Source organism: Nerophis lumbriciformis, linkage group LG24, assembly GCF_033978685.3.
Source record: "Nerophis lumbriciformis linkage group LG24, RoL_Nlum_v2.1, whole genome shotgun sequence".
Classification (NCBI taxonomy): domain Eukaryota; kingdom Metazoa; phylum Chordata; class Actinopteri; order Syngnathiformes; family Syngnathidae; genus Nerophis; species Nerophis lumbriciformis.
Window position 1 is genome coordinate 14,332,501 of NC_084571.2, and position 20,623 is coordinate 14,353,123.

Here is a 20,623-nt window from a genome sequence, read left to right on the forward strand (position 1 = left end):
ACACTTAGTAAATGTTTGGGAACTGAGGAGACACATTTTTTAAGCTTCTCAGGTGGAATTCTTTCCCATTCTTGCTTGATGTACAGCTTAAGTTGTTCAACAGTCCAGGGGTCTCCGTTGTGGTATTTTAGGCTTCATAATGCACCACACATTTTCAATGGGAGACAGGTCTGGACTACAGGCAGGCCAGTCTAGTACCCGCACTCTTTTACTATGAAGCCACGTTGATGTAACACATGGCTTGGCATTGTCTTGCTGAAATAAGCAGGGGCGTCCATGGTAACGTTGCTTGGATAGCAACATATGTTGCTCCAAAACCTGTATGTACCTTTCAGCATTAATGGCGCCTTCACAGATATGTAAGTTACCCATGTTTTGGGCACTAATACACCCCCATACCATCACAGATGCTGGCTTTTCAACTTTGCGCCTATAACAATCCGGATGGTTCTCTTCCTCTTTGGTCCAGAGGACACGACGTCCACAGTTTCCAAAAATAATTTGAAATGTGGACTCGTCAGACCACAGAACACTTTTCCACTTTGTATCAGTCCATCTTAGATGAGCTCAAGCCCAGCACAGCCGACGGCGTTTCTGGGTGTTGTTGATAACCGGTTTTCGCCTTGCATAGGATAGTTTTAACTTGCACTTACAGATGTAGCGACCAACTGTAGTTACTGACAGTGGGTTTCTGAAGTGTTCCTGAGCCCATGTGGTGATATCCTTTACACACTGATGTCGCTTGTTGATGCAGTACAGCCTGAGGGATCAAAGGTCACAGGCTTACGTGCAGTGATTTCTCCAGATTTTCTGAACGCTTTGATGATATTACGGACTGTAAATGGTGAAATCCCTAAATTCCTTGCAATAGCTGGTTGAGAAAGGTTTTTCTTAAACTGTTCAACAATTTGCTCACGCATTTGTTGACAAAGTTGTGACCCTCGCCCCATCTTTGTTTGTGAATGACTGAGCATTTCATGGAATCTACTTTTATACCCAATCATGGCACCCACCTGTTCCCAATTTGCCTGTTCACCTGTGGGATGTTCCAAATAAGTGTTTGATGAGCATTCCTCAACTTTATCAGTATTTATTGCCACCTTTCCCAACTTCTTTGTCACGTGTTGCTGGCATCAAATTCTAAAGTTAAACTTTTTTTTTTTTTTGCAAATAATCATTATCAGTTTGAACATCAAATATGTTGTCTTTGTAGCATATTCAACTGAATATGGGTTGAAAATGATTTGCAAATCATTCGTTTATATTTACATCTAACACAATTACCCAACTCATATGGAAACAGGGTTTGTATTTTACATGAGTTATTTGTACAAACATGGTGCAAAGTAATTCATGATTTGTTAAAAAAATGTTAGTGGCTAGCTAGTTAAAATGGGATATTGTGATTTCACAAGATTGCCTTAGAAGTGATCATTTGAAAATGTTCAATTTGACAAATGTGCACTTAGAGAAAATATAAAAATAAAGTGTTGCATATTGATATTTATCTGTTTATATATATATATATATTTATTGTGTGAAATAATTAAGATGATCAGTGTTTCCACAAAGATAAATGTCATTAATTATTGATAATATAGAGTTAAAAGTAAATTGAGCAAATTGGCTATTTCTGGCAATTTATTCAAGTGTGTATCAAACTGGTAGCCCTTCGCATTAATCAGTACCCAAGAAGTAGCTCTTGGTTTCAAAAAGGTTGGTGACCCCTGCTCTAAAGGATATCACCACATGGGCTCAGGAACACTTCAGAAAACCACTGTCACTAAATACAGTTCGTCGCTACATCTGTAAGTGCAAGTTAAAGCTCTACTATGCAAAGCGAAAGCCATTTATCAACAACATCCAGAAACGCCGCCGGCTTCTCTGGGCCCGAGATCATCTAAGATGGACTCATGCAAAGTGGAAAAGTGTTCTGTGGTCTGACGAGTCCACATTTCAAATTGTTTTTGGAAATATTCGACATCGTGTCATCCGGACCAAAGGGGAAGCGAACCATCCAGACTGTTATCGACGCAAAGTTCAAAAGCCAGTATCTGTGATGGTGTGGGGGTGCATTAGTGCCCAAGGAATGGGTAACTTACACGTCTGGGAAGGCACCATTAATGCTGAAAGGTACATACAGGTTTTGGAACAACATATGCTTCCATCTAAGCGCCGTCTTTTTCATGGACGCCCCTGCTTATTTCAGCAAGACAATGCCAAGCCACATTCAGCATGTGTTACAACAGCGTGGCTTCGTAAAAAAAGAGTGGGGGTACTTTCCTGGCCCGCTTGCAGTCCAGACCTGTCTCCCATCGAAAATGTGTGGCGCATTATGAAGCGTAAAATACGACAGCGGAGACCCCGGACTGTTGAACGACTGAAGCTCTACATAATGCAAGAATGGGAAAGAATTCCACTTTCAAAGCTTCAACAATTTGTTTCCTCAGTTCCCAATCGTTTATTCAGTGTTGTTAAAAGAAAAGGTGATGTAACACAGTGGTGAACATGCCCTTTCCCAACTTCGTTGGCACGTGTTGCAGCCATGAAATTCTAAGTTAATTAGTATTTGCAAAAAAAAAAATTTGGTGAACATCAAATATGTTGTCTTTGTAGTGCATTCAATTGAATATGGGTTGAAAAGGATTTGCAAATCATTGTATTCCGTTTATATTTACATCTAACACAATTTCCCAACTCGTATGGAAACGGGGTTTGTATATATATATATATATATATATATATATATATATAATCTATCTCCGTTCGGCCACCGTGTTCAATGGAGAAGTCTAATCTACAAAATTTGGAGGCAGCATACCTTCCCCTTCGAGCTGTCTTGGATGATCTGAAGTTATTTTTTCCAATCATTTTGTAACTTGCAAGCGTACTTCTTCTTCTTACTCATCGTCGCCATGTCTCTTTGTTCTTCTGCTTTGTCTCTGTTATGTTTTTGGACATTACTACTTGCTGTAGTTTTGAAGCAATGCATGATGTGAATCCGGATGTTGTGTGTCAGTGTATTAACGTGCCGGCTGGAATAAACACACGCTGAGAAATAGCGCCGTGCCTGTCTACTTTATGGGTTATAGATAAACCTATGGATAACGGAGACATATATAATAGTCTCCTTTTCAGGTGAGAGAGGACGCTAAAGGCAGTGCCTTTAAGGCACTCCCCCAATATTGTTGTCCGGGTGGAAATCAGGAGAAATTCGGGAGAATGGTTGCCCCGGGAGATTTTTGGAAGGGGCACTGAAATTCGGGAGTCTCCCCGGAAAATCGGGAGGGTTGGCAAGTATGGCGCAAGTGTACTTATTGTGTCTACGTAATATAAGTGCGCGCCAGTGTACTTAATATATGTGTTCAAGAGTGTACTAAATGTATGTGCACTTATTATAAGTGTGCGAGTGTACTTAATATATGTACCAAATATATGTGTGCGAGTGTATGGAAAATGTGTACACCCGCGCACATGTTAATTTAGTACACTCGTGCACATGTATTTAGTACACCCGCGCACATGTATTAAGTACAAGTGTGTTCAAGTGTACAAAAAATGTGTACAAAAAGTATATAAGCGTACGAAAAATGTGTACAAGCGTACGCAAAATGTGTAAAAGCGTACGAAAAATGTGTACACCCGCGCACATATGTACAAGCATACGAAAAATGTGTACGAGTGTACGAAATACGTGTACGCGAGTGTACTTAATACATTTGGCGAGTGTACTAAATACATGTCCGCGGGTGTACTAAATATATGTACAAGTGTACTAAATATATGTACACGAGTGTACTGAATGTGTACAAATGTACTAAATATACACTATATTGCCAAAAGTATTTGGCCACCTGCCTTTACTCACATATGAACTTTAAGTGCCATCCCATGGAATTGTCCAAAATGTTTTGGTATCCTGGAGCATTCAAAGTTCCTTTCACTGGAACTAAGGGGCCAAGCCCAACTCCTGAAAAACAACCCCACACCATAATTCCTCCTCCATCAAATTTCACACTCGGCACAATGCAGTCCGAAATGTGGGCTTGGAGGTTGCCAGGAGAACGCTAGACTGGTCCATCAGATTGCCTGATGGAAAAGCGTGACTCATCACTCCAGAGAATGCGTCTCCCCTGCTCTAGAGTCCAGTGGCGACGTGCTTTACACCACTGCATCCCACACTTTGCATTGGACTTGGTGATGTACGGCTTAGTGCAGCTGCTCAGCCATGGAAACACATTCCGTGAAGCTCTCTGCGTACTGTACGTGGTAGGGATGTCCCGATCCGATATTTGGATCGAATCGGCCGCCGATATTTGCCAAAAAATGCGTATCGGCAAGGCATGGGAAAATGCCAATCCAGATCCAGTTTAAAAAAACAAACTCCGGTCCGTGTTTTCCAACGCACCGATTTAAATAATACATGCCACTTTTCTGCTGCTCCCTAATTTACGTTCCGCATTTTCCAGCACACCTTCAACACATCCACAGGTTTGTGGATTCTCACGCAGTTGCTTTTAGCTGCTGGCATTACACGACAGGCTCTTCTCACTCTTTCCTGTGTCTCCCTCTCACAGACAGCAAGCGCACCTTCTTACACACGTCACATACTGTCACGTCATACGTCACATACTGTCACGTCATACGTCACATACGTATACGTCCTCCTTGAGCAGAGAGGTAGCAGCATGGCTAACGTTAGCTGTGATGCTAGCGCAGCCGAGCGAGCAACTTTCCCTCTAAGGTGCGCGCCTGTGCAATTGCGCACTGCTCAAGCGTCCTCTGCGCACGGCAAATCTATGCCACGCACAAAATCAAATAAAAAAATAAATGCATAACAATTTTCGACTCACAGACACGACAGAGAAAACAGTTTTCGCCATCATTGTTCAAATATTGTAACGTCTTTCGAGACGCTTATCTCCATTCGGTGCCACACGTCCACACCATCAAAATGCCGAGGCAAACATTTCCAGATCAACACCGTATGAAAAAAATAGTGATTTTTTTTAGTTGTGATTTCCTTCTCTGCATGAAAGTTTTAAAGTAGCATATATTAATGCAGTATGAAGAATAATGTTTTAATATAGACACATAGAATCATCATACTGCTGTGATTATATGCATCAAGTGTTCATTCAAGGCTAAGGCAAAATATCCACATATATATCGTGTATCGCAATATGGCCTTAAAATATTGCGATATTAAAAAAAGGCCATATCGCCCAGCCCTAGTTCAATGATGCCATTTCTGTTTGTCATGTATAATTTTGTCTATTTTGTGTTTATCCTTGAATAAACAGGTCAGTTTCTTGTTACCAACCATTGTGTATTATTCAAACTCACCTAATTCAGCTGGCTAGTTGTTATCAAGAGTACTAAAACCCTTTTCAACATGATTCTGACAACTAAGTAGACTAAATAACTTTAAACTTTAATACATGCTCGGATAGGCCAGTATCGGTCAGTATTGGTATCGGATCGGAAGTGCAAAAACAACATCGGTATCGGATTGGAAGTGCAAAAACCTGGATCGGGACATCCCTCGTACGTGGGCTAATTGGAAGGTCACATGAAGTTTGGAGCTCTGTAGCAACGGACTGTGCAGAATGTCTTTGCACTATGCGCTTCAGCATCCGCTGACCCCTCTCTGTCAGTTTACATGGCCTACCACTTGGTGGCTGACTTGCTGTTTTCTCAAACTCTTCACTTTTCTTATAATAAAGTTGACTTTGGAATATTTAGGAGCAAGGAAATTTCACGACTGGATTTGTTGCACAGGTAGCATCCTATGACAGTTCCACGCTGGAAATCACAGAGTGGCCCATTATTTCACAAATGTTTGTAGAAGCAGTCTCCATGCCTAAGTGCTTGATTTTATACACCTGTGGCCAGGCCAAGTGATTAGGACACCTGATTCTCATCATTTGGATGGGTGGCCAAATACTTTTGGCAATACAGTGTATGTGCTCAAATGTACTAAATATGTGTGCACAAGTGTACTTGATATGTGCACGAGTGTACTTAAAGGCCTACTGAAATGCGATGTTCTTATTTAAACGGGGATAGCAGGTCCATTCTATGTGTCATACTTGATCATTTTGCGATATTGCCATATTTTTGCTGAAAGGATTTAGTAGAGAACATCGACGATAAAGTTCGCAACTTTTGGTCGCTGATAAAAAAGCCTTGCCTCTACCGGAAGTAGCAGACGAGTAGCGTGACGTCACAGGTTGTGGAGCTCCTCACATCCACACATTGTTTACAATCATGGCCACCAGCAGCGAGAGCGATTCGGACCGAGAAAGCGACGATTTCCCCATTAATTTGAGCGAGGATGAAAGATTCGTGGATGAGGAAAGTGAGAGTGAAGGACTAGAGGGCAGTGGGAGCGATTCAGATAGGGAAGATGCTGTGAGAGGCGGGTGGGACCTTATATTTAGCTGGGAATGACTAAAACAGTAAATAAACACAAGACATATATATACTCTATTAGCCACAACACAACCAGGCTTATATTTAATATGCCACAAATTAATCCTGCATAACAAACACCTCCCCCCTCCCGTCCATATAACCCGCCAATACAACTCAAACATCTGCACAACACACTCAATCCCACAGCCCAAAGTACCGTTCACCTCCCCAAAGTCAGTAGGCCTTTAATATATGTGCGCAAGTGTACTAAATACATGTGTACTTAAATTATATGTGCGAGTGTACTAAATGTGTGTGTGTACTAAATATATGTGCGCGAGTGTGCTAAATATATGTACAAGTGTACTAAATATATGTGCGCGAGTGTAGTACATATGTGTAAACATATATCGCTACATCCCTACATGTTACTTATACACACAGTTTCCAAGGCAGAAGCGTTTTAGAAAGTATCCAATAACAAATGTGTCCGCATCATTCAACACACTGCGTCGTGAACTTATTAATATTACTTACACAAAGTCTCTAAAGCAGAAGCGTTTTACAAAGTATCCAGTAACAAGCGTGTCCGCATCATTCAACACACTGCGTCATGAACTTACTAATATTACTTACCTATACAAAGTCTCCAAGGCAGGACACAGATGCTATGACATCTTTAGAGTAATTATTTGTGAAGTTGTTGATGACAGGATGTCCTCCTCAGAGTACACGGAGGAGGGAGGTCTCATCCCCAAAGGATCTTCCGTGATTGTCCGGAGGGTCCCTGGAGTCCGGAGTGGTCCAGTAAAGAAGACTCTGAACATGTGAGTGTTCACAACTTCATGTGCTACCACTTAACTTACAAAGGTGTCAAACTGGTCTTCATTGAGGGCCACTCGCAGTTCTGGTGGCCCTCAGAGGGCCGCTTGTAACAACTACAAACATGTAATGGTATCCTGACACTATTTGCAGAAGCATCTTTTTTGATGATAACTTGCTTTGAAATTGTAAGTCAAGGTGAGGAGCAGATATTTAAAATAAGATAATTCGTTAATGGTGTGGCAGGCCACGTAAAAAAAAGTTGGTGGACCACAATAATTCATTTGAGAGGCCACATAAAATAATGTGGCGAACTACATAAATAATGTTGCCTACCTCGTAAAATATTGTGGCATCTCACATAAAATAATGTGGAATCCCACATTAAATGACAATGTTGGGCCAGTATAAATGACGTGGCGGGTCACTTTAAATGAGATGGTGGGCCACGTTATATGATGTAGTAGGCACATTAAATGACGTAGTATGGGCCACAATAAATGACATTGCGGGCTACGATAAATGACATTGTGGGCCACAATAAATGACGTAGCGTGAGCCACAGTAAATGAGATGGCAGGCCATTTTAGATGAGGTGGGCCACATTAAATGAGATGGCGGGCCACTTAAGATGAGGTGGGGCGGGCCACATTAAATGAGGTGGCGCGGGCCACTTTAGATGAGGTGGCGGGCCACATTAAATGAGATTACTGGCAACATTAAATGAGATTACTGGCAACATTAAATGAGATTGCTGGCCACATTAAATGAGGTAGGGCGGGCCATATTAAATGATGTGGCCGGCGAGTTGGTGAGCCATATTAAATGAGGGGGGGAGCCACACTAAATGAAGTGGTGGGTCACAATAAATAATATGGCGGGCCTGTTCAAATAAGATAGTATATTACATGACGTGGCACAGGTCACTTTAAATGATGTGGCAGGCCAGACCTGTCTCCCAGGCCTTAAGTTTGACACCTGTGGCTCAGCATGTTCACACATGACTGACCTTATTGCTACTCAGCATTGCTCATGTTGAATGTTTACAAGCCAACACAACACAAAGATGATGTCTGCAGGTGTGGTGATGATCACCTGTGTATTTTTATGTTGCAGTGAGAGATTAGATGTCCACAGTCACCGCATCTCTGGAAACATCAGAGCAGTATGTAACAACACACACACACACAGCATCCCCACTCATTGTAGAATAACGCTACGTGTGTGTCAATTACTGTCTAATTAGACTTTTCCTAATAGTATTAGTATTAGTAGTATTGTTATACATCAAAGCAGTACGTAACAACACACACACACAGCATCCACACTCATTGTAGAATAAGACATATTGTGTGTCAATTACTGTCTAATTAGACTTATCCTAATACTATTATTTATTTATTCTTTATTATTATTATTTTGTCTGGCAAAAAAAAGTCGACATTTCCCTGAGAAATCTGCCTGTGTCATTATTAGCATAATAATAATAATAATAAATATACTACCCAATATTTCTTGGTGTAAACAATTGTGTTGCTACTAAATAATGACCTTGATGCATTTTTTCACCTCCCACTGTGGGTGGTGACATCATCTCTGTAAACAGTCAGTCCTCCTTTTTGCCACCTCAAATGTATGAATTTGTGGCAGCTTTTTCAGAAAGTTGCGTTATCTCAAATCAACATGTGATTTTATGAATTCCTGGTGAATGTTTGAGGTGTTCTCTGTAACCATCACCTCAAAAAGCCCAGCATTTCTACTTGTTTTAAAGCACGCATATTTTAAAGTAGACACTACAAGGGAATAAAAGCACATTTTTGTCACATTACTGCACAGTTTTATTTCATTATAAGTAATAATTAGTGATAATTACAGAGAGAAACGTCAGTAAAGACTTCTTACTGTCCACTGTCTGCTCCGTCGTCCACAAGTTGCTGTAATTTATGTTTGAACACCTTTGCACGTTAGGAACATTTGTCAACTGTTGAGCGCTCATTTTTGTTGGTAAATGAGAGAATATCATCATACTTCAACATCTCCAATATGTAAATGCTGCCTCTTTGCTTGGTCAGCATTACACATTAAAATATGTTCTTTATTGTCTTAATACATGTTACATAAATATATAAATACATGTCAACTAGGATGTACATGTTTGTATACTACATTACCCAAAAGGCTCAGCGCTGTAGACCACTTCTGGGTCTATTTCTCTTCAGGTTGATTTGGATGTAACCCTACCAGGGGAAGGTGGGAAGGACCATCCGTTTAAGGTCAACATAAGTAGGTGTCAGCTACATTAATTGTGAGGTTTGATCAATAACGAGTTGATAAATTGTTACATGTTCGTTCACTTAAGACACAACAATACGTTTTGATTGGACAGTTGATAATCATACTTGCCAACCTTGAGACCTCCGAATTCGGGTGATTGGGGGGGTGGGGGTGGGCGGGGTTAAGGAGGAGGAGTATATTTATAGCTAGAATTCACTGAAATTAAAGTATTTCTTATATATATATATATATATATATATATATATATATATATATATATATACCATAATTATCCCCTCAACTCCCCCCAAAATGGATTAACTAGCTGGAATAAAAAAGACAATATAACATACATCCATAAACGTGGACGCATGTGAAAAAGTGCAATATATTTATCTGTACAGTAATCTATTTATTTATTTCTATATATTTAGATATATTTATTTATTTTATATATATATTTATATATATTTATTTATTTATATATGCACCTTATTGCTTTTTTATCCTGCACTACCATGAGCTTATGTAACGAAATTTCGTTCTTATCTGTTCAAATTTGAATGACAATAAAAAGGAAGTCTAAGTCTAATATATATATATTAGGGCTGCAACTAACGATGAATTTGATCATCGATTAATCTGTCGATTATTACTTCGATTAATCGTTTAATAATCGGATAAAAGAGACAAACTACATTTTTATCCTTTCCAGTATTTTTTGGAGAGAAAAAAACCGCATACTGGCACCATACTTATTTTGATTAATGTTTCTCAGCTGTTTGTACATGTTGCAGTTTATAAATAAAGGTTGGGTTGGGGGGGGATCAGAAAAAAATTGAAAAGCTTTGCTTTAGGCCAAAATGCCAAACTCCAGGCCTGGGCCCACCACATAATTTTATGTGGCCTGCGAAAGTCTGGAAATATGTCAACTCAAAAGTATTGTATTTTGTATTATTAATGAATAATTTTTATCTTAAACTTTAATATTGTCTAAAAAAAACAAAAAACATCCATCCATCCATTTTTTATAAATGGGTTGTACTTGTATAGCGCTTTTCTACCTTCAAGGTACTCAAAGCGCTTTGACACTACTTCCACATTTACCCATTCACACACACATTCACACACTGATGGAGGGAGCTGCCATGCAAGGCAGCTAACCAGCACCCATCAGGAGCAAGGGTGAAGTGTCTTGCTCAGGACACAACGGACATGACGAGGTTGGTACTAGGTGGGGATTGAACCAGGGACCCTCGGGTCGCGCACGGCCATTCTTCCACTGCGCCACGCCGTCCCTTTTACCGCTTATTCCCTTTGGGGTCGCGAGGGGCGCTGGAGCCTATCTCAGCTACAAAACATATTTATATATATATATATATTGTATTAACATATATGCCAAACATTTTTTTGGTTATAATTTAAATAAATACTCAAATATCTTTAAAAAATAAAAATATTATAAAATTCATATGGCAGCTCAGTTGCCAGAAATTAATCATAAAACATGTTAGTTTTTTCCATTTACAGTAATATGCTGTATAAACCGTATATTTTACAGTAAACAAAAAAAAACAGGCAGAATTTTATTGTGAAAAAACGTGATAGTGGTTTTCCATTTATAGTAATGTGTTGTAAAACTATTGTTATTGTCATTAGAATTGTTACGTCATTCATTCAATATTTGATTTGTTTATTTTAGATGGCTGTAACATGTCATTGTTTTCTAACGTGCACTGCCCCTTTAAGAGCGTGTGGGCTGATTGCTGCAAGGTGGATCAGGTGTGGATAAGGGTGGCTTGTTTTGAAACACTTGAGGGAGTCGCACGTTTTTTTTGAGCGCCTTGGGAACGTGTTTAGATCGCTTTGCCATGGATGAAGTGTGTTTTCGTGGACCTGGTGGTTAACATTTAGTTTGATGTTGATATTGTCAGACATGGCAGAAGTGAATAAGAACATTGATAATTGTTTTTATTTTTTACTTTGAATAAATGTACAGCACTGCAACTGCTTTGGACACACCAAATAATGGCATACATCCCCTAATAAGATTTTATGTAATAAAAAAACACAACAAATAAAAAATATGCATGGCCATACAGGAAGTGCACATTAAAGCGCCATCACTTATTTGCACCAGCAACACGTTTTTTTAAGGAAGGTGTGTTTATTATAAAAGTAATGGGAAGAAATAGTTATGCTTCCTTCTGTTACAGACAGATAACAAACCTTATAAAGTAGGAGATTGCCTTTGTGTGCCTTTTTGTCCTTCACAGTAGACATTTTTTATGGTAGCAAAGTGTTAAAGTGCTCACAGTTGTCACAAAAGTCAAAAATAGTTTTTAGTATGTCGATGTTTAACAATGTGCTGACAGGCAAGAATTAAAGGACACAAGTTGGGGAAGGCGTGGCACGGTTGGGAGAGTGGCCGTGCCAGCAACCTGAGGGTTCCTGGTTCGATCTCCACCTTCTACCAACCAAGTCACGTCCGTTGTGTCCTTGAGCGAGACACTTCACCCTTGCTCCTGATGGGTCGTGGTTAGGGCCTTGCATGGCAGCTCCCGCCATCAGTGTGTGAATGGGTGAATGTGGAAATAGTGTCAAAGCGCTTTGCGTACCTTGAAGGTAGAAAAGCGCTATACGAGTATAACCCATTTATCATTTAAGTTGACATGCTCCATGAATAAAAACATAAATACACAAGTGAATGCTGTACTTTGCAACTCTTGGTAGGAGTTGAATAAATAATTCCCTGTTTAGGTAAATAAAGTGTTTGTCAATGATTTGACAGGGAAAATCAACCTTGTAGGTAAGAGATAAGGATGTGGGTCACTAGAGGACATGCTTTTTTTATAAATAGGGGTTCATTTTCATGCTGATCAAGTGGAAAGTAGTAATGAAGCGTGGTTGAAGTGGGCGTAACAGCTTATCACACAGCACAGTCCTTGATGGCTGATACAGCCACCAACTGCTGCTTTAGAACCCCAACTTGTTTGTTTGGGTCATCCATCTTAATCATTCAATAATTAGGGGTGTACCTATCCCATGTTGATATTGATTCAATATCAGCAAAACATCTACTATGTGATTGCATGTACAGTAAAATGTCAAGAGTAAACATGCTGCAGTACCGCTTGTATCGCACTTGATATCAACACAAGTAAACAGGCTGTAGGACTGCTTTTATCACATGATATCACACACAAGTAAACACTCTGCAGGACTGCATGTATCGCACATGATATCACACACAAGTAAACACTGCTTGTATCGCACATGATATCACACACAATTAAACACTGCAGAACTGCTTGTATCGCACATGATATCACACACAAGTAAACAGGCTGCAAGACTGCTTGTATCGCACATATCACACACAAGTAAACACTCTGCAGAACTGCTTGTATTGCACATGATATCAGAAATTATATCATCCCAGAGTCTTATTTTGCTGATAGGGGCCCAATATTGGGTGGTGACCCCCAGTATTGGCCCATCCCATCCAAGACACCATTGTCCTGCATCTTTGTTGGGCAGACAAATGCTGGTGACATAAAGCTGAAAGTCAGCACTGTGCATTGTGCTGCCATACAAAGGCAGGACTCCAAAGTTGTGTCAACTGCACCAACTGAATGTCCGTAAATGTGTGGAGGAAAAAACAAATTGTATTTGAACATTTGCATCAGACTTCAAATGAATGCAATGAGACACAGTTTCATAAAAGTACTTATCATAAAATATTTGCATGTGTGTGGCAGGGATACAAACGTAAGCATTCAGTGTGAGTCATGTATTTTAGTGGTGTACAATGAACACTTGATTCATTTAACAGTGAGTATTATGGCAGTAGTGGTGCATCACACTTAAACATGTCCAGTATTTTTACCACATAAAAAGTACAATTGGATGCATTACAAATGTGTTCAGTGTAAGGCTGCAGCTAACGATTATTTTTCTATCGATTAATCTATAGATAATTTTTTTTCGATTAATCGGTTAATCTATAGATTATTTTTTCGATTAATCTATAGATTATTTTTCCTTTTACCGATTATTTTTTTATTTAAAATGAAGATGAAAAAATAAATGTAGGCCAGTTTTTTCAAAAGGCATGACTTTTATTTACAAAAAAAAAAGTATGGCCACTCACTCAACATTGACAACAACATGACAAAATATTCTGTAACAATGTAAACATTTAAAACTTTTAACATTTAACACAATTAAAAGTAGCTTATTTGCTTTTTAATGTGCAAATATAAAAGTAAACATCCAGTGCAAATCTTAATATTCTGCAATAGTATAAGCATTTCTAAAGTAAAAGTATTGCTTATTTTGCTTTAAAATGTGCAAAAATAAAGATAAACATCCAATACAAAAAAGTGCAAAACAAAATATTCTGTAACAGTGTAAACATTTCAACAAAAGTAAAAGTATTGCTTATTTTGCTTAATAACACAACAATGATAATATGATTAAAGTGAAAGTTAATTGTTCGTTTGTACATAGTATATGTAACTGTTAATGTTGTAAAAAGGTATTTGCACAAATAATTAACGTTAGCGTTAAAGAGGAGCGCGTCTTTGTAAACACTGAACAGGCACGCCAAACGCGCCTCTCAGAGCGAAACAGTGTTTTAGTTTATGAATTTACAACGCAGATACAAATGACACATTCATGTTTTTGTGTAATGATGACAACGTATACTCACGCGGACGATTGACTAGTTGATGGTGATGGCATGAACGCTGTCGGGTGTTTTCTTTTCAAATGTTCGTTCATAGCCGTTGTGCTGCTATGATAGGCCATTTCCGCTCGACACAGTGTGCTTACAACAACTGTCAAGTGTTTTGCTTTTTTCGCTGTGCTTATCCCACACTTGAAGGGATGTACCAATGCTGAATGTGGCTTCTGGATTTCACTCAAAAGACCAGACTGTAGTTATTTTTTCCTTTTATTTTCCTTTAGTTTGCAACAGTTTTTCCAACCAAGAAACAGCTTATTTTTTCTTCTTTAGTCTTTTTAGCAGTCTTTAGCAGTGTTAGTAGACTTTAGTTTCTTTAGCTGTCATTAGCTGTCTTTAGTAGCCTTTAGCTTCTTTAGTAGCCTTTAGCTTCTTTAGTAGGTGAAAAACCTTTAAGGACAAAACACCACAAGATTAACATGCTGTAAAAAATCAATCAATTATCAATCCCATAATTTACAATGATTAATTAGGCTATCAAACTCTTAACCATTAAACAAGTGCAAGAAAATGGACACATCTTTTCCCTTTAAGTTACAACAGATTTTAAATAAATTGTCTCAACATAAATGCACCAAGATACATATAAAATACATTTAAACCCAGAAACACAATAGATAAATGCAACAGAAAACCCAATATGCAAATACATAAATACCTAACCAATTAACCACCTATTTAGATACATATTTAAAATCCATATTCAATATAAATATATTATTAATTTAGCAGTGAAACACTCAATCTTAAACGCTGTCTACTGGTAGAAAAATGCCCCTTTTTCTATGCCCTCACCAGCAGCCAATGATCCAACACAGTTAAATGCAACACTTTAAATTGAGTGACTTCACCCTCCTGATGAAGCAAACTGCTCCAACATTTATCAAACTAAGCAAAGAATATCAACACTTCCTTACTAAACAACAGTTACACAAAACACCGTGTGTATTTAGCCTCCAGACTAAGCACGCTACATGCACACAACTCTCCCCCCCCCCCCCCCCCCCCCCCCAATCTCACAAAGAGAAATATTAAATCTTCCCGGCTGTCCGTTCAGCTTTTGGTTTTGGTACACTTTTGACACAACTCTTGGTTATCTGTAATGAACTAAACCTTTTTCCACTCTGCGCTGGCGTCTTTTGTACTCCTTGATTTGACACAGCTGTCTAATTACCGGGCTCACGCACCAGCAGATGAGACGGGAGTGCGCGTGAACGTATTTTTATTTTATTTTTTTATTTTATTTTATTTTATTTTTTTTGTGTGTCCTGTCCAGCTTCTCAGGCAAATCATATAGTTGATGTAGATGCCCATGTCGGCTGTTCAGATTTACTTTACAAAAGAGAAGTGTAGGATACTTCTCTTGTTGCCTTATTTGTATTTGACTTTATTAAATGTATTTATATTATCATTTAGTGCAGCCGGGCCGGAGCAGGAGGGGATAGAAAGAGAAAAAAAAAGAAGACAGAGGGGGAAATTGTGGGGACAAGAGGGGGATTAGACAGAGAGACAAAAACAGCAAACAACAACAACAACAACAATAGAGCAACATCAGCAAATATGACATGTACAAATATGATGGTAAAAGTAATAGCAAATAAGCAGTTAGCGAAAAATAAAAAATAATACAGAAATGACAATGAGCATTATTACACTACAAATGGATCAATACAAATACCAATAGAAATAGCGCTATTGATAATGAACAATACCAATAATTTACCTTTATTATCAACAATACAGTTGTTTAAATGCAACAATACATATACGTAATGATAACTTGAGATACGAAAGAATGCAGAAAAATGGAGGGGGAGAAAGAGAAGCAACCTTCATTAACCTTGTAGATTGTTATAGTCACAATAGATTAAGCTTTGTCAGTGTGCCATGTGTTACACCCAGTTTACCCTTGGGCAACAACGTTAATATATGTTTGATGAAATGTGATTATGTGCATGAGTGTAAGTATGCATATGTACTTGTATATGTACAGAATGTGTATATGTGTTTGTACAATGAATGTATATGTACAGAATGTGTATATGTGTTTGTACAGTGAATGTATATGTACAGTATGTGTATGTGTATGTTTGTATATTGAATGTGCGTGTGGATGTACGAACATTAGGTAGGTAAATATGTACTGTATTTGTGTATGTATGTGGGAGCGTAGGTACCTGTATGTGAGCATATGTGAATTTGCATGTACAATACATTCGACTCCCAGAGTGCGTGGGAGCCAGAGCACGGCCCCATCACCCCCGAGAGCCCAACCCACAAACAGGAGGCGTGGTGCCCAGGGAACCAGGGACCACCGCCCCCACGCAGCCAAGCCGGCCAGCGACAGGAACCCCAGAGCCCGACCCACCGTACCGCCCACAAGGGCCAGCAGCAGGCCGCAGACAGACGCACCCGGCAGAGGACAGGGCACGAGAAAAGCAGGGGACAGCCAGACCCCAAGCCAGCGAGAGACCACACCCCACACGGGCAGAAAGGCGAGACGCCCCGCCCGAGGGACCCAGAGACTCCCCGCAACCGGACGGGAAGACCGCCCCCGCCCCACCGGCAACCGGGCCCCCACGAGCCCACCCCCCACCCCCGGAGAGCGCGGCGAGGCCAGCCCCCGGCCACCCCACCCAAACCGGCCGCCGCAGGACCACCCACCCCACCCGCAGGGACCCCAACGATGGAGATGGAACAACCAGCAACCGCCCTGCCGAGCCCCCCCCCTGAGGGAGGGGAAACATTAAAAAATAATATTAATAAAATATATTAAAAAAATAAATAAATTAATTAATTAATTAATTTAAAAAAAAAAGAATTAAAAGAAGATCACAGACATGCTGACAAACAAGGTCACTACCCCAGCAACTGGCCGACTCGCAGCACCTCGGAATACCTTGCAGCACCAAGCTACCACAATAGACGCAGGGACTAGGCCCAACAGGCCCCAACCAAGACGGGCACCCGGAAGGGATGGACAGCGGGACCCAGGAGCTCCAGACACGCAGTTCGGATGCAGTAGCCTGAGGCGTCGACCCCCGTCTGACAGGCAGGCCCAGAGCGTACCCCCAGAAATATACACACATACATACATATATACATATACATACACACATACATGTATACATACCCACACATACACATATATACATATACATATGTACACATACACATATATAAACATACATACATACACACACATATACATACATATACACAGTTCGTCAGCCCCGACAGCCATCACGCGCGCGCGCTGCCACCAGTCACAACATCAGCCACACCCCTGCACCAGACCCAGCAGCCACGGGCGCCCACACCACAAACAAACGGCAGCAGAAACAGCAGCCGCAATAACCCCAGACAGCCAGCACCAGCCAATCAAATCAAAGCGATCAAAAAAAAACTGCGACCAGCAACCACACGCCACCAGGACCACGGAGACCAGCCGGCGCCAGCCCGAACACCAACACGCAAACAAGAGACACCAACAACCCCCCCAACCAAAAGGCCCCCCACCCCAACCCAAACCCGCACAAACACACCACCGCCCAAACAACCGAGACACAGCATCCAGACCAGACACGGGGGCTGCGCCGCCACCACACCAAGTCACCAACAGAGACCCCACAGCGCAAGGTCGGGCCACACAGGCACGGACCCCACCCAACAGGAAGTGAGACCCGCGCGACGCCACACACAAATAAATAATAAGATTTTAAAAAAAATAAAAAATAAATAAAATAAAAAATAAAATTTAAAAAATAAAATAAAATAAAAATAAGTAAATAATAAAAATAATAAATAATAAATACATTAAAAATAAAAATAAAAATATAACAATAATAAATGAATAAAAGCCTGGCAGGCCACCAGACCGCAGTCCCCGCCAGCCGACGAGGCAATGAGGGGTGCGCCGAACCCCAAACCCCCCATGCATGTGTACAAGGCCCCCAGAGTGTCTACTGTGTAGTTAAAATTAGGAGGTCAGCCGTTACAGCCGACCTCCAGTCCCTATTGATGTGTGTACTGTAGCGTGAGTGAGATATGTATGCTTGTGGGAACTAATAATGCGATTAAAATTGGGGGACATCAAGGTCATGGTGGGTCCCAACGAAACCAAGCCCCCCAAATCCTAAGTGTCTAATATGCAGCTAAGATTGAGGGATGGACGAGCAGGGGACAATACAGGAGGACTGGAGCCCCATTGGAGGCATCCTCAACCCCCCGCCATGCCTCCCCGCAGGACAATCCCCAAAGTCCTATACATGTGTGACTGTGTGCGCTATAAGTAGGAGGAGTAGAGGGCCCGGACATCCCCCCAGTCCACGCGGCCGACAACCAGGAACTACGGCCAGGAGGCCGCCACCCCCCGCCACAGCCCGTGACCCACACCAGACCACTTTAACGTGACGCCACGCGAGCCCTCCCCCCGCCAAACAAAGCCAGCCCCCGCCCGCCCCAACCCAACCCTGCAGAGCCCATACCGGCAACCAAACGCAGAAAAACCGCACAGCCCCCACGCCCAATGCAAACACCGCATCCCGGCCATCCACACAGCAACGTGCCCATACGAGTCCCAGCCAGGGGAAGGAGTCCCCCAACGGGGGAAGAAGCCAATGCATCCCGTCCGCCCGCCAGCCCCCAAACCAGCCGGCAAGCCAACGCCAGCCAGCCCCACAACCCCACAAGCGCACAGACACCAGCCACAGTCCCCCAACCACTCCAACCCAACACAGCGATGCCAACCGCTGGTATCACCGCAGCAACCATCACCACCACCGCCCGTGCGCAGCGTAAACACCCGCGGCCGCCGAAACCAAAACAAAAAAGCGACCGACCCCGTAAACCACAACAACGCACACCGAGGCCACCAACCCACCTACCCCAACTCATCCACAGCCAGGCCAATTGAGCCACCGGACATCCACACCCATGCACACACCTACACATTCATATACACATACATACACACATACATATATGCATATACATATACATACACACATATACACACGCATGCATATACATATAAACATACACATCCACACATATATACACATTAATACACCCACACACATATACAAAAGCCCACATGTACACAAACACATACATACACAACACACACAAAAAACAAAAACAAAAAACAAAAAAAAATTAGAAAGAAAAGAAAAATAAAAGAAAAATAAACCCTTTAAATAAAATAAATAAAAATAAACAAGAGGCCTGGTCGCCAACAGTGCCCAACGCCACCAAACCCCGCAGCCCCTCCCGCACGTCCAGGCCCCCCCCGCCCACCACCCACCAGGCATCCCATCCGGCAAAAAGCCATAAGGGCCCAGCCCTGTGCCCACAGCCGGCATGCCACGGCACCTCAGCAGACCCGGCGCCGCGATCAGCAATGCACACCGGGGCAGCGACACATACATATGTACCTACATACATACACACAGATTTCACCATACATATATACAAACGTACACACACCCACATACACGCGTACCCATATATAATTTAACAGAATAAGTTAAATATATTAAATAGATTAAAAAAAAAAAAAAAAAAAAAAAAAAAAAAAAAATATATATATATATATATATATATATATATATATATATATATATATACATACATACATACATACACACATACATATATATATATATACACATACATACACATACATACATACATACATACATACATACATATATACATACATACATATACACATACACATACATACATATATATATATATATATATATATACACACATAAAATAAATTAAAATAAATAAATAAAATTAATAAAAAAATAAGGGCAGAGTAAAACACAGGAGGGGGACTCCCGCAGGGCAGTCGGGCAGCACCGCCGGGGCCCCAACAAGGGAGGCAAGCAGTCCCCCCAACCCGGCACCAGGCAGGCCCGCACAGCCGCAGCGCAGGGCGACCCCGGGCAGACCCCGCCCCGCGCCCCAGGGGAAGGAGGAAGCCCACGGACACCCGGAGCCAGAGGGGCACGAGCCGACCCCCGCCCGACAGCGGCAAGACCCCAGCCCCACGGGCGCAACCCCCCGCCCAACCACCCACGGGAGGGACAGCCCCCCCAACCAACCCAAGGCGGCCGCCCACAGCCCCACCCGCACCCCAACACCCGCCCAGGCACCTCCACCCACCCCCAGCCACCAGACCACCCACGGATCGGCCCGCCAGGCCGGAACCAGGAAACACACCCCAGGCCCACCCGACCCCGCGGCACACGGCCCCCCCCGGCACCCAGGACCCCCCACCCACGGAGCAAGACCCCCGGGACAGAGCCCCAGCCCCGGCCCCCAAGGGAGTCAGGTCAGAAAATTAATTAG

The 20,623-nt window shown here is 41.7% G+C and overlaps 1 protein-coding gene across 2 annotated transcripts in view; it reads left to right on the forward strand.

Moving 5' to 3' along the window:
- LOC133620273 (uncharacterized) overlaps positions 1-20,623 on the forward strand; it is a 94,137-nt gene that overhangs the window by 7,722 nt on the left and 65,792 nt on the right. For both annotated transcript variants that reach the window (XM_061981610.2, XM_061981611.2), the window contains exons 2-3: positions 7,145-7,244; positions 8,356-8,404. In XM_061981610.2, coding sequence (XP_061837594.1) covers positions 7,145-7,244; positions 8,356-8,404 — 149 coding nt within the window. The remainder of the gene's footprint in view (positions 1-7,144; positions 7,245-8,355; positions 8,405-20,623) is intronic.